This window comes from Somniosus microcephalus, chromosome 8, assembly GCF_052327205.1.
Source record: "Somniosus microcephalus isolate GS21.2 chromosome 8, FLI_Smic_1.0, whole genome shotgun sequence".
In the NCBI taxonomy this organism is placed as follows: Eukaryota; Metazoa; Chordata; class Chondrichthyes; order Squaliformes; family Somniosidae; genus Somniosus; species Somniosus microcephalus.
This window is the reverse complement of record NC_140994.1, coordinates 75,539,332-75,552,164: the sequence shown is the minus strand read 5'-3', so window position 1 is coordinate 75,552,164 and position 12,833 is coordinate 75,539,332. Positions and strand designations below refer to the sequence as shown.

The following is a 12,833-nucleotide window of genomic DNA, read 5'->3' as shown; positions in this document are numbered from 1 at the left end:
ATTGTAAGGTTCTGAATAAACGTGTGTCCTGCTAAAGTATATTGGGTATACATATGATGATATGAAAGAGGTAAAAGGTTATATGATAGCTTGGCAAGAGCAGAACAGTAAATGCGCAACACGTTGAAAGGTAACACTAGTGCCATGCAATTTTGGGCCATTTAACTGGTGCATGGTACTTTTGCCAGATCAAAGTGCACCACCTTCTTCTGCATCTGTTTCCTGGTCCTACAGATACTGTTGATTGTGTTGACCAGACACCACTGCTAAACTGGATAATGCTCCTTTCACCCATCTCGTACAGCAGCACCTCCATTTCGCCAACCATCAATAAAGGGATCAGGTGCTGTATCACTCCATCAAGTGCCCACAGATCCCATTGCATGCCTCTACATTGGGTTTGCTTTGACCTAATTTTTTTCTGTCATTTCTTTCCCCCTTTCCTTTACAATCCAGTAACGCTGCAAACTGTTTACAATCCATTTTGAGACTTTTAAAAAGCTCAAAGAATTTTGACCCCCCTGTGCAATCACTTATCTCCATGTGCAAGGCCAAAGCTGCTCAGGAAGTTTATGATAATTGTGCAGGTCAGGCAGCATCTGTGGAGAGAGAAACAGAGTTAACGTTTCAGTTTGATGACCTTTCATCAGAACTGGAAAAAGTTAGAGATGTACCAGGTTTTCAGCAAGTACAGAGGCAGGGAAAGAGTGGGGAGGGGAGGAAAGAACAAAAGGGAAGTTCTGTGATAGGGTGGAAGGCAAGAATGATTAAATGGCAAAAGGGATGATGGTGCAAGGCAAAAGGGAGTGGAAGTGGGATATGTAAAGAAACAAAAGATGGGTTTAGAGGAGGTATAAATGGGAATAGCAGAATCATCAACAGCTGCTGTCCAAAAAAAATGGGGGCAGAAGTTATGATCTGAAATTGTTGAACTCAATGTTGAGTCCGGAAGGCTGTAAAGTACCTAATCGAAAGGTAAGGTGCTGTTCCTCGAGTTTGCGTTGAGCTTCGTTGGAACAGTGTAGGAGGCCGAGGAAAGAGGGGGGTCAGAGTGGGGGTGGGGCGGAGAATTAAAATGACAGGTGACTGGTAGCTCAGGGTCATGCTTGCGGACTGAATGGAAGTGTTCCGCAAAGCGGTCACCCAATCTGCGTTTGGTCTCCCCATTGTAGAGGAGACCGCATCGTGAGCAGCGAATACAGTATACTAAATTGTAAGAAGTACAAGTAAATCACTGTTTCACCTGGAAGGAGTGTTTGGGGCCCTGGACAGTGGGAAGGGAGGCAGTAAAAGGGTAGGTGTTGCACCTCCTGTGTTTGCACAGGAAGGTGCTATGGGAAGGGGAGTGGGTGTTGGGGGTGATAGAGGAGTGGACCAGGGTGTAGTGGAGGAAACGGTCCCTTCAGAATGCTGAAAGGGTAGGGGAAGGGAGGATGTGTTTGGTGGTGGGATCGCACTGGAGGTGGCGGAAATGGCGGAGGATGATCGTTGAATGTGGAGGCTGGTGGGGTGAAAGGTGAGGACAAGGGGAACCCTACAGTGGTTCTGGGAGGGAGTGGAAGGGGTGAGAGCAGAAGTGCGGGAAATGGAATGGACACGGTTGAGGACCTTGTCAACTATGGTGGAGGGGAATCCTCGGTTGAGGAAAAAGGAAGACATATTGGAAGCACTGGTATTGGAAGATGCCATCGTCAGAACAGATGTAACAGAGATGAAGAAACTGGGAGAATGGAATAGAGTCCTTACAGGAAGCAGGGTGGGAGGAAGTGTAGTCAAGGTAGCCATGGGCAGCCAGTGGGCTTACAGCTGATAGTGGTCGGTAGCTTGTCCCTAGAAATGGAGACAGAGAAGTCGAGGAAGGGAAGGGAAGATTCAGAGATGGACCATGTGAAGGCGAGAGAAGGAGGCCGGCCAGCAGTGCATTGGAATAGTCAAGTTTAGAGGTGACAAAGGCATGGACAAGGGTTTCAGCAGCAGATGAGCTGAGGCAGGGGCAGAGACGGATGATGTTACGGAGGTGGAAGTAGGCGGTCTTAGTGATGGCGTGGATATGTGGTTGGAAGCTCATCTCCGGGTCAAGTATGACACTAGGAATGCAAAACGTCTGGTTCAGCCTTAGACAGTTGCTAGGGGAGATGGAGTCGGTGGCTAGGGAGCGGAGTTTGTGGCGGGGACTGAAGACAATGGCTTCGGTCTTCCCAATATTTAGTTGGAATAGATGGAAGATCACAGGCTTGCAGTGGACAAACATATCAAATGTGCTTCTGCCAAGGGCCGCGAGCACAGAAGCAGATTTTTTAACCTCATTACGATTGTGATACTTTAAAGTTTGAGTTCAAATGGCAAGTTGTGAAATTGAATTCAATAAATCTGGTCATTTTGTGGGCTGGCACCAGCAAATCAACCACGAAAGCTGCCAGATTGTCTTAAATACATAACTGGTTCACTAATGTCCTTCATGGAGGGAACTTTCAGGCGGAGCTGGTCTGGCCTACACGTGACTCCAGTACGACACTACATGGTTGACTGTTGGGATGCCCTCAGCATAACTACGGATGGGCAATAAGTACTATCTTACTAGTCTTGCCCACGAAAAAATATAACAAAAAATCCTCAAATTTTTACCCACCACCACCTTGCTATTTGACCATTTAAATGGTGTACCTATATCTGCCATCCGAAAAGCAGCTTTGGATCTTTGTGCAGATCAGCCCCATCTGTAGCAGGCCTCATCCATTTGTACAGGAGCTTCTTGACTTCCAACATTGCACAAGTTGAACAAGTAGATGGAAGTCATGTTTTTCCTATCAGTAATAGAATTGACAAAAAATATTGAAAATATTGGCATGGAAGAATGACGAATGACCCATTACCTTAATGCCATGTATATATGCTGACACTCCAGAAGTAATGAGCGAAAAAACTCCTGGCAAAGGAATGTTTGTCAATTTTTTTTTTACTAACTTACATAGGAAATTATTCAACTTGCACATCAATGCAAGTCGGAGCCTTTTTTGCCCAATTTTATGCATTTTTTTTTACCAAGGCAATGGTAATTGAATTTTAATTATCAAGGGAAAAAGTTACAATTCTATTTTGTTCGTCTGTACAGCATGTATTATTTAATTCATTAAAAGCATGAAATTATTTTCAAGACTGATCTATTTGATACCAGCTTTGGAATAGAGATTGAGCCAACCTATAATCAGGAACTGAAGTTGCCTGCACTATTGTCACAATAACATAATGGAGAGAACTGAATTTGTTCTTTCTATGTAGAGTAAAAACATTTATCTGAATGTATTATACAATGAGAATTTAAATGAATTGCTTAAAATTACAGTAATCCATTACAAAATAGGAGTACATTTTTGACTGTAACAGGTTAATTGTTCTAATTTCTTAAACTTCCGCAGCATGTTTACTGGTTCATGAATGTTCATTTAAACCTTTTCTTGCATTCTATCTTCCCTAGCACTGGACTGCTAGTCTTAGAAAAATCTTTAGACAGGGAAAGTACTGATCGATACATACTTATTGTCACAGCATCTGATGGCAAGCCTGATTCCGTAAGTCAATTAAATTCTTTGATTCATAGTTGTTTTGTACTGTTTGCAGCTATTCTATTCATTTCTATTGGAGTTATAAAGTTTATTCTGGTAATTCAACATCAATGTTAGAAAACTTTGAACATTTGCTGGTTGTAATTATTAATTTATTTTTAATGTTGTTGTGGATGCACTGTTTCTCCATGTTGATAGAACACAAGAAAGTCATGAATGGGAAGTGTTGGTCTATTCTATTCTTATCTCTTCTATTCTGTCATGGACTTCCTCCCACACCAGCTGTTGATTCCTACTTTAGGAAGTGCAAATGGGCAAGTTCAGCGAGACTATGCTTTTGGAGCACAGCCTCACTGGATAGGAGTGCAGGTCAGAGAATTGAGGCTTTGATGTTATAGTCTAATCCTGACTTGTGCTCCCTTCCAGTGACACTAGTGGAGTAGAGGTAACCGCACTAAATTTACCCTTTAAGTTCCTTACTCCACCTCCCCTAAAAAAAAGTACCATTAATATTTCTATAATGTTCAATCCCTCTTCTCAACAGGTATTGTTCCAGCTTCTGTTTAAAGTTGTCAATTGAATGTCAATAGAACAGGTTTTGACCTGTATTATCATAGAATCATAGACATATACAGCACAGAAGGAGGCCATCGTGTCTGTGCCGGCCGAGAAAGAGCTATCCAGCCTAATCGCACTTTCCAGCTCTTGGTCCGTAGCCCTGTAGGTTACAGCACTTCAAGTGCATACCCAAGTGCTTTTTAAATGTGATGAAGGTTTCTGCCTCTACCACCCTTTCAGGCAGTGAGTTCCAGACCCCCACCACCCACTGGGTGAAAAATGTTCTCCTCAACTCCCCGCTAATCCTTCCACCAATTACTGTAACTCTCTGCCTCCTGATTATTGACTCTCTGCTAAGAGAATATTACTTTACATAGGATATATGGCACAAAAACAGGCCATTCGGCCCAACCAGTCCATGCCGGCATTTCTGCTCCACTCGAGCCTCCTCCCGTCTTTCCTCATCTAAATCTATCTAGTCCCTTCTCCCTCCTAGTTTTATGAGAACATATGAACATTGAACAGAAGATAAAGTTCTTCACTTTGTCATTTAGTGGGATGTGTGGGACTAATTCAGACAGCTCTCTTCTGCCTCCTGCTTTGATGCTGTGACAGAAATGAAGTATATTTGGCTAGGTTTTGTTTTAGCGAATTGGCGGTAATATACTAGCATGGATTAAGAATTGATTAACAGACAGAAAACAAAAAGAGTAGGGATAAACAGGTCTTTATCAGGATGGCAGGCTGTGACTAGTGGGGGGGAGGTTCCTAGAGAACAAATAATAAAAATGACAACAGAGAAGGTCATAGACTTAGGTAGCAGTGGGGAAATTAAAAACCAGAGCGTGTCAGGAAGGGGCAGAAGGTATGGAGTAAAAGGTAAAGTAATAAAAAGGGCAAAAGCAGGAACTAAGTGTCACAAAACACATTTGAAAATTCTCTATCTGAATGCACGTAGCATTCGTAACAAAATAGACGAGTTAATGGCACAAATAACTACATATGGGTATGATCTTGTGGCCATTACAGAAACATGGCTGCAGGGTGACAATGCCTGGGAATTAAACATACCAGGTTATTTAACAATCAGGAAGGACAGGCAGGAAGGAAGGGGAGGTGGGGTGGCTATGTTAATAAAGGAAGGAATCACTGTAATACAGAGAAATGATATTGGGTCAAAAGATCAGGATAATGAAACAGTTTGGGTGGAGATAAGGAATAATAAGGGGAAAAAAACACTAGTGGGCGTAGTCTATAGGCCTCCGAACAGTCGCAACTCAGTTGGACGGAGTATCAATCAGGAAATATTTGAGGCTTGTAATAAGGGAACATCTATAATTATGGGGGATTTTAACTATCATATTAATTGGACAAATCAAATTGGGCAGGGCTGCCTTGAGGATGAGTTCATTGAGTGTATTAGGGATGGGTTTCTTGAGCAGTATGTAACTGAACCGACCAGAGGGCAAGCAACCTTAGATCTGGTCCTGTGTAACGAGACAGGATTAATTAAAAATGTCCCAGTAAAGGATCCCCTTGGAATGAGTGACCATAACATGGTTGAATTCCATATTCAATTAGAGGGTGAGGAGGTTGTATCTCAAACAAGCGTGCTAAGCTTGAATAAAGGAGACTATGAAGGTATGAGAGCGGAATTGAGTAAAGTGGATTGGGAAAATAGATTAAAGGGTAAGACGATACATGATCAGTGGTGTACATTTAAGGAGTTATTTTACAACTTCCAAAAAAAGTATATTCCACTGAGAAAAAAAGGGTGTAAAAGAAAAGACAGCCATCTGTGGCTAAGTAAAGAAATTAAGGATAGTATTCGACTAAAAACAAGGGCATATAAGGTAGCCAAATCTAGTGGAAGGATAGAGGATTGGGAAAACTTTAAAAGACAGCAAAAAATAACAAAAAGATTGATTAAGAAAGGGAAGATAGATTATGAAAGTAAATTAGCAAAAAATATAAAAACAGATAGTAAGAGTTTTTATAGTCATATAAAAAGAAAAAGGGTGGCGAAAGTAAATGTTGGTCCCTTAGAGGATGAGACCGGGAAATTAATGGTGGGAAATATGGAGATGGCAAAAACACTGAATGAATATTTTGTATCAGTCTTTACAGTAGAGGACACCAAGAATATCCCAACACTGGACAAGCAGGGGGCTATAGGGGGGGAGGAGATAAACACGATCAAAATCACTAAGGAAGTGGTACTCGGTAAAATAATGGGACTCAAGGCGGATAAATCGCCTGGACCTGATGGCTTACATCCTAGGGTCTTGAGGGAAGTGGCGGTAGGGATTGTGGATGCATTGGTAATAATCTTCCAAAACTCCCTGGACTCAGCGAAGGTCCCGGCAGACTGGAAAACTGCTAATGTAACACCCTTATTTAAAAAGGGCAGTAGACAGAAGGCTGGAAACTATAGACCGGTTAGCCTAGCATCTGTGGTAGGTAAAATTTTGGAGTCCATTATTAAGGAGACAGTAACAGGACATTTGGATAATCATAATTTAATAAGACAAAGTCAGCATGGTTTTATGAAGGGGAAGTCATGTTTGACAAATTTGCTGGAGTTCTTTGAGGAAGTAACATATAGGGTGGATAAAGGTGAACCAGTGGACGTAGTGTATTTAGACTTCCAAAAGGCATTTGACAAGGTGCCACACAAAAGATTATTGCTTAAGATAAAAAATCACGGGATTGGGGGTAATATTCTGGCATGGATAGAGGATTGGCTATCTAACAGAAGGCAGAGAGTTGGGATAAACCGTTCATTCTCAGACTGGCAATCAGTAACCAGTGGTGTTCCGCAGGGGTCAGTGCTGGGTCCCCAACTCTTTACAATCTATATAAACGATTTGGAGGAGGGGACCGAGTGTAACATATCAAAGTTTGCAGATGATACTAAGATGGGAGGGAAAGTAGTGAGTGAGGAGGGCATAAAAAACCTGCAAGGGGACATAGACAGGCTAAGTAAGTGGGCAGAGATTTGGCAGATGGAATACAATACTGCAAAGTGTGAGGTTATGCACTTTGGCAGGAAAAATCGTAGAGCAAGTTATTATCTTAATGGCAAGAAACTGGAAAGTACTGAAGTACAAAGGGATCTGGGGGTCCTGGTGCACGAAACTCAAAAGGTTAGTATGCAGGTGCAGCAAGTGATTAAGAAGGCCAATGGAATGTTGGCTTTCATTACTAGGGGGATAGAATATAAAAATAGGGAGGTATTGCTTCAGTTGTACAAGGTATTGGTGAGACCGCACCTGGAATACTGCATACAGTTTTGGTGTCCATACTTAAGAAAAGACATACTTGCTCTCGAGTCAGTACAAAGAAGGTTCACTCGGTTAATCCCGGGGATGAGGGGATGGACATATGAGGAGAGGTTGAGTAGATTGGGACTCTACTCATTGGAGTTCAGAAGAATGAGAGGCGATCTTATTGAAACATATAAGATTGTGAAGGGGTTGGATCGGGAGGATTCAGGGAGGATGTTCCAGATGATGGGTGAAACTAGAACTACTAGGGGGCATAGTCTTAGAATAAGGGGCTGCTCTTTCAAAACTGAGATGAGGAGGAACTACTTCACTCAGAGGGTGGTAGGTCCATGGAATATGCTGCCCCAAAAAGCTGTCGAAGCTACATCATTACATAAATTTAAAACAGAAATAGACAGTTTCCTAGAAAAAAAGGGAATTAAGGGTTACGGGGAGCGGGCAGGAATTTGGACATGAGTCTAGGTTCGGGTCGGTCATGGCCCTGTGGGTAGCGGAGCGGGCCCAGGGGCCGTGTAGCCTGATCCTGCTCCTGTTTCATGTGTCTAATTCTGTTAGATTCAGGAGATAGTCGGTTAGGATCAGATCAGCCATGATCTTATTGAATGGCGGAGCAGGCTCGAGGGGCCAATTGGCCTACTCCTGCTCCTATTTCTTATGTTCTTATGTATGCAAGGATCGGTGCTTGGGCCCCAGCTATTCACAATCTATGTCAATGATTTGGATGAGGGGACTAAATGTAACATTTCCAAATTTGCTGATGATACAAAGCTAGGTGGCAGTGGCAGTTGCGAAGAGGATGTGAAAAGGCTCCAAGGGGATCTCGACAGGTTCAGTGAGTGGGCGAGGACATGGCAGATGGAATATAATGTGGATAAATGTGAAGTTATCCACTTTGGTAGAAAAAACAGAAATGCAGAGTATTTCCTAAATGGTGAAAGATTGGGGAATGCAGATGCTCAAAGGGACCTGGGTGTCCTTGCACATGAGTCATTGAAAGTGAATGTGCAGGTGCAGCAAGCCATTAGGAAGGCAAATGGTATGCTGGCCTTCATTACAAGAGGATTTGAGTACAGGAGTAAAGAAGTCTTACTCCAATTACATAGTGCCTTGGTGAGACCACACTTGGAGTACTGTGTACAGTTTTGGTCTCCTTACCTAAGGAAGGATATATTTGCCATAGAGGGAGTGCAACGAAGGTTCACGAGATTGATTTCTGGGACGGCGGGACTGTCGTATGAGAAGAGATTGAGTAAACTAGGCCTGTATTCTCTTGAATTCAAAAGAATGAGAGGGGATCTCATTGAAGCATACAAAATTATTACAGGGCTTGATAGGATGGATGCTGGGAGAATGTTTACCTTGGCTGGGGAGTCTAGAACCAGGGGCAACAGCCTCAAGATAAAGGGTAGGCCATTCAAGACTGAGATGAGAAGAAATTTCTTCACACAGAGGGTGGTGAATCCTTGGAATTCTCTACCCCAGAGGGCTGTTGATAGATTTCTGACTAGTAAGGGCATCAAGGGATATGGCGATAGGGCCGGTGAATGGAGTTGAGGCAGAAGATCAGCCATGATCTCATTGAATGGCGGAGCAGGCTCGAAGGGCCGAATGGCCTACCCCTGCTCCTATTTCTTATGTGACTGTTGAAATCTCAGTCATTGTGCTTATGGAGTTCAACTGCCGGCTAAGCCAAAATCTTGCACCAACCATATTCTGATAGAGGTTTATTGCTCTCGTCTGCCTGGCAACAAGCCTGAAACAGAGTCTAATACACAATTTTGAAATATATACAGATTTCATGATTGTCTCCATGTATCCATGCATTTGACTGGCAATTCCTTTTTTAAGTTTGAGGCTACATATTCAAATTTAGGCCGTCCCCGTATCACTTTTCTGGGATATTTGAACAGTTGGAGAATCTCATGAGGAGAGGCTGTTGAAACATTTAGAGATGTGGGCCCTGAAATAAAAAAGCAAACCACACTATTCCTGTTAGCCAGCTAAGTTCACTTTATTGACTAGCAGGCCTAGAAATTCAGTTGGGCGCGCCAGCCGTTAGCGCCTTAGGAGGAGTAGATCTCGAGCGCTAGGCGCTTAGCGCCCGGGCGCAGCGCGATCTGCGCCTCGCCCCAACTTCAGTAGACATTTAGCGCCGGCGCAAAGTCTTAGCGCGCGCCCTGCTGCGCGCGCAGATCATGACGTCATTTCGTCGTGCAACGCCCTTTGTGCGCCCGGAACCGGAACTTCACTCGCGCTGCCCCATTGTGCGCCGGGCGGCCCTAACGACTGTGAAGTGGAACGGTACACAGCCGAGGCGGGCCGCGGGGAGCACAAATTAAAGGGCACTTACCCTGCACTATAAAGGCCAGCCATTTTGCAGCATTCACTCTTGTGCAACGGATTTTTGGAGAGAGACCAAGGAGGAGAGCTTACTGCTTTGGCCCAACACTAGGACAGGTATTTTTGGCTCAGGCCAGAGCTTAGCAATTATCTTTGCCTTCATTGAGATCTCAGTGTTTGCCAGCATATAATGGGGGCTGCATTGGTTGCCAACGCTGAGTTTCAGCCTTATGCCGGAACGGCTTACAGACACCGTGAGAGAGTGGCAGCCCTGGCTAGACGCAGAGGGGGCAACAGGCGTCGCCAAGTGAGGCCTTACCCACCCAGGGTATACCGCCAGCAGCCCTCCTATCTGACCATGTCTGCCGCGCAGTGTGTTAGGAGGCTGCGATTCAGAAGGGAGGTGGTTGCAGACATCTGCCAGCTGCTTCACAGAGATCTGCAGCCACAGCTGATGCGCAGGATGTCTCTGTCGGTGGCAGTGAAGGTGATGGTGGCTCTCAACTTCTATGCCACCGGCTCCTTCCAATCCGCTGCTGGGGACATCGCTAACATCTCCCAGTTCGCCGTGCATTGCTGCATCCACCAGGTGACCAATTCCCTTTTCAGAAGGAGACATCAATTCATCTCCTTCCCCATGACCCTGGACAAGCAGCAGCAGCGTGCAGTGGGATTTGCAAGAATAGCGGGCTTCCCCATGGTGCAGGGCGCCATTGACTGCACGCATGTGGCTTTGCGGGCACCTCTGGAGCATGCCGAGGATTACCGCAACCGGAAGGGCTACCATTCCCTCAACGTACAGCTGGTGTGTGACCACAGGCAGCGCATCCTAGCTGTCAATGCCCGCTTTCCAGGCAGCAGCCACGATGCCTTTATCCTGCGACAGACAACTGTGGCTGACATGTTCCAGGCACAGCCTCCCCCAAGAGGATGGCTTATCGGGGACAAAGGCTATCCTTTGTGTACCTGGCTCATGACCCCGCTCCGCGCGCCCACGACCCCTGCTGAAGAGGCATACAACGAGAGCCATCAAGCGACTAGGAACATCATAGAACAAACAATCGGCGTCCTCAAGCAATGGTTCCACTGTCTGGATCACTCCAGGGGAGCCCTCCAGTATTCGCAGGAGCGAGTCTCCCAATTCGTCGTCGTTTGCTGCATGCTGCACAACCTGGCTATCCGCAGGACTCAGGCACTGCCACCTCTCGTTGGACCACCACCTCAGGAGGAGGAGCAGGAGGAGGAGGAGGACGAGGAGTACCAGCCCAGGAGGGAGGCAGAAGGTCCAAGGGCCGCCCGTCGGCGGCTTATTGACCGTCACTTCTAGGCCCCCTGTCAGGGAATGGCTTGTGCCAATGAAAGAACATGATTGCAGCCGCTCCGCAAGCCCTCAGCCGGTTAAGGCAACAAACACTTCACAGATCAAATATGGACAATGTGAATAAATAAAATGGTTTATTGTACAAACTCAGGGCCCTTCCCACATGAAAACCAAAAACAGACGAAACCCCCAAAAAACACTCACACACATTACTCGCTCCCACAACCTGGAGAGGATTAACAAAACAGTGCAACTAAAATGGCCGTCATCCTCGGCCTTCGTAAAAAACAAACATCACATCCTCGGCCTTCAAAAAACAAACATCAAATTCTCGGCCTCAAAAAACAAACACAACTGCCCACACATTCTACTTTTTGGCCCGCGAGGGCGATGCCTTGGGCATCTTTGTGTGGCCCCTGCCCGCCCTGCTGCTCCTCCTCAAAGTGAGGCCATTGGCTGCTGCAAGGCTGGGGGCAGGCTCCTGAGGGGCACATGTCGTGACGGCAGATGCCCTTGGGGGTCGGCCTAGACGACGTCTGGCCGTCGAGGGGCCGGCTGGTGAATGCTGCAGCTGTGGCTGGCCAGCATCAGTCGCTGCAGCAGCTCCTGGCAGCTCCACTGGGGGAGTGGCAGTGGCGGCTGGAGGAATGGGGGCAAGCTGGCGGATGGCAGGCGCTCGCTGGTCGCCTGAGACACTGGCACTCGCCCGGGCCAGCACTGCAGCATATGCACCAATCTGCCGAGGGACAGACCGCTGTGCTGCTGCAGCGCGCCGGGTGCCCTGGCGATGCCTGGCTGACACAGCGAGTGTGGCAGCAGTGAGTGCCCGTGTTGACCTGTTCAGTGACCGCATCAGAGCAGCCAGTGACTGCACGGCACCACTGATCACCTGGCCAGTCGCTGCCAGAGCTGCCCCGAATTCCGCCCGACTCGCTGCCTGATCTGCCCGGAATTCCGCACGACTGGTGGCCTCTGAGGGCCCGAACTCGGTCACACTCCGAGACAGGGACTCGATGGCCTCAGGCAACCGTGCCACTACCCCCATGAGCTCCGTGTGCCGGCGCTCCGAGTCCGCGGACAAGTCCTCGATGCGGCGCATCTCCTCGGCGTTGGCCGTCTCCGGACTGGAGGCCGGACTCTCCCTCTGGGGAGAAGGCCGCCGAGCTGGCCGACCCTTCCTGCGTTGCTGGACGCCGCTGGGCCCAGCAATTGGACTCCCCTCCGACCCTTCCCCCCTCTGGGGAGAAGGCCGCTGAGCTTCCACCCCCCTCCCGCGTTTCTGCAGGCCACTGGTCCCAGGAGCTCCCCTCCCCTCCGACACTTCCCCCACGCTCCCCTCCAGGGAAGACATGTCCCCTACATTGGCATGGGTTGCCACGGCTGAGGGTTCCCCTGATGGGCCGCCTTCCTCTTGCTCCTCCTTCTCCTCCTCTTCTGAGGGGTTGTCACTGGCAACTTCAGGGACCTCCTCCTCACCATCTGAAAGCAGGAAGGCACAAGAGTAGCTTTAGAATGAGGAGAGGGCGTCAGCGAGGGATGCATGAGTGGTGGCATTCAGCGCATTGGTCGGACAGTGGCAAAGGATGTAGATCTGATGCGCAAGTGGGACGAGAGAGGTCCAAAAGCTGATGTCGTTACCATTGGTGCCCAGAACAGGGTCGGCATCTCCAGATGCAACGGGGCCAATCACCCGGGCACCCATGATGCGCTCCACGCGATGTTGCAGCTCGGTGAGCGGCTGGATCTGGGGGCCGCCTCCCCCGG

At 47.2% G+C, this 12,833-nt stretch overlaps 1 protein-coding gene across 10 annotated transcripts in view; it reads left to right on the top strand.

Moving 5' to 3' along the window:
* Positions 1–12,833, top strand: part of pcdh15b (protocadherin-related 15b) — a 1,235,959-nt gene that overhangs the window by 637,759 nt on the left and 585,367 nt on the right. For all 10 annotated transcript variants that reach the window (XM_085994900.1, XM_085994899.1, XM_085994897.1 and 7 more), the window contains one exon: positions 3,476–3,569. In XM_085994900.1, the coding sequence (XP_085851026.1) occupies positions 3,476–3,569 (94 nt within the window). The remainder of the gene's footprint in view (positions 1–3,475; positions 3,570–12,833) is intronic.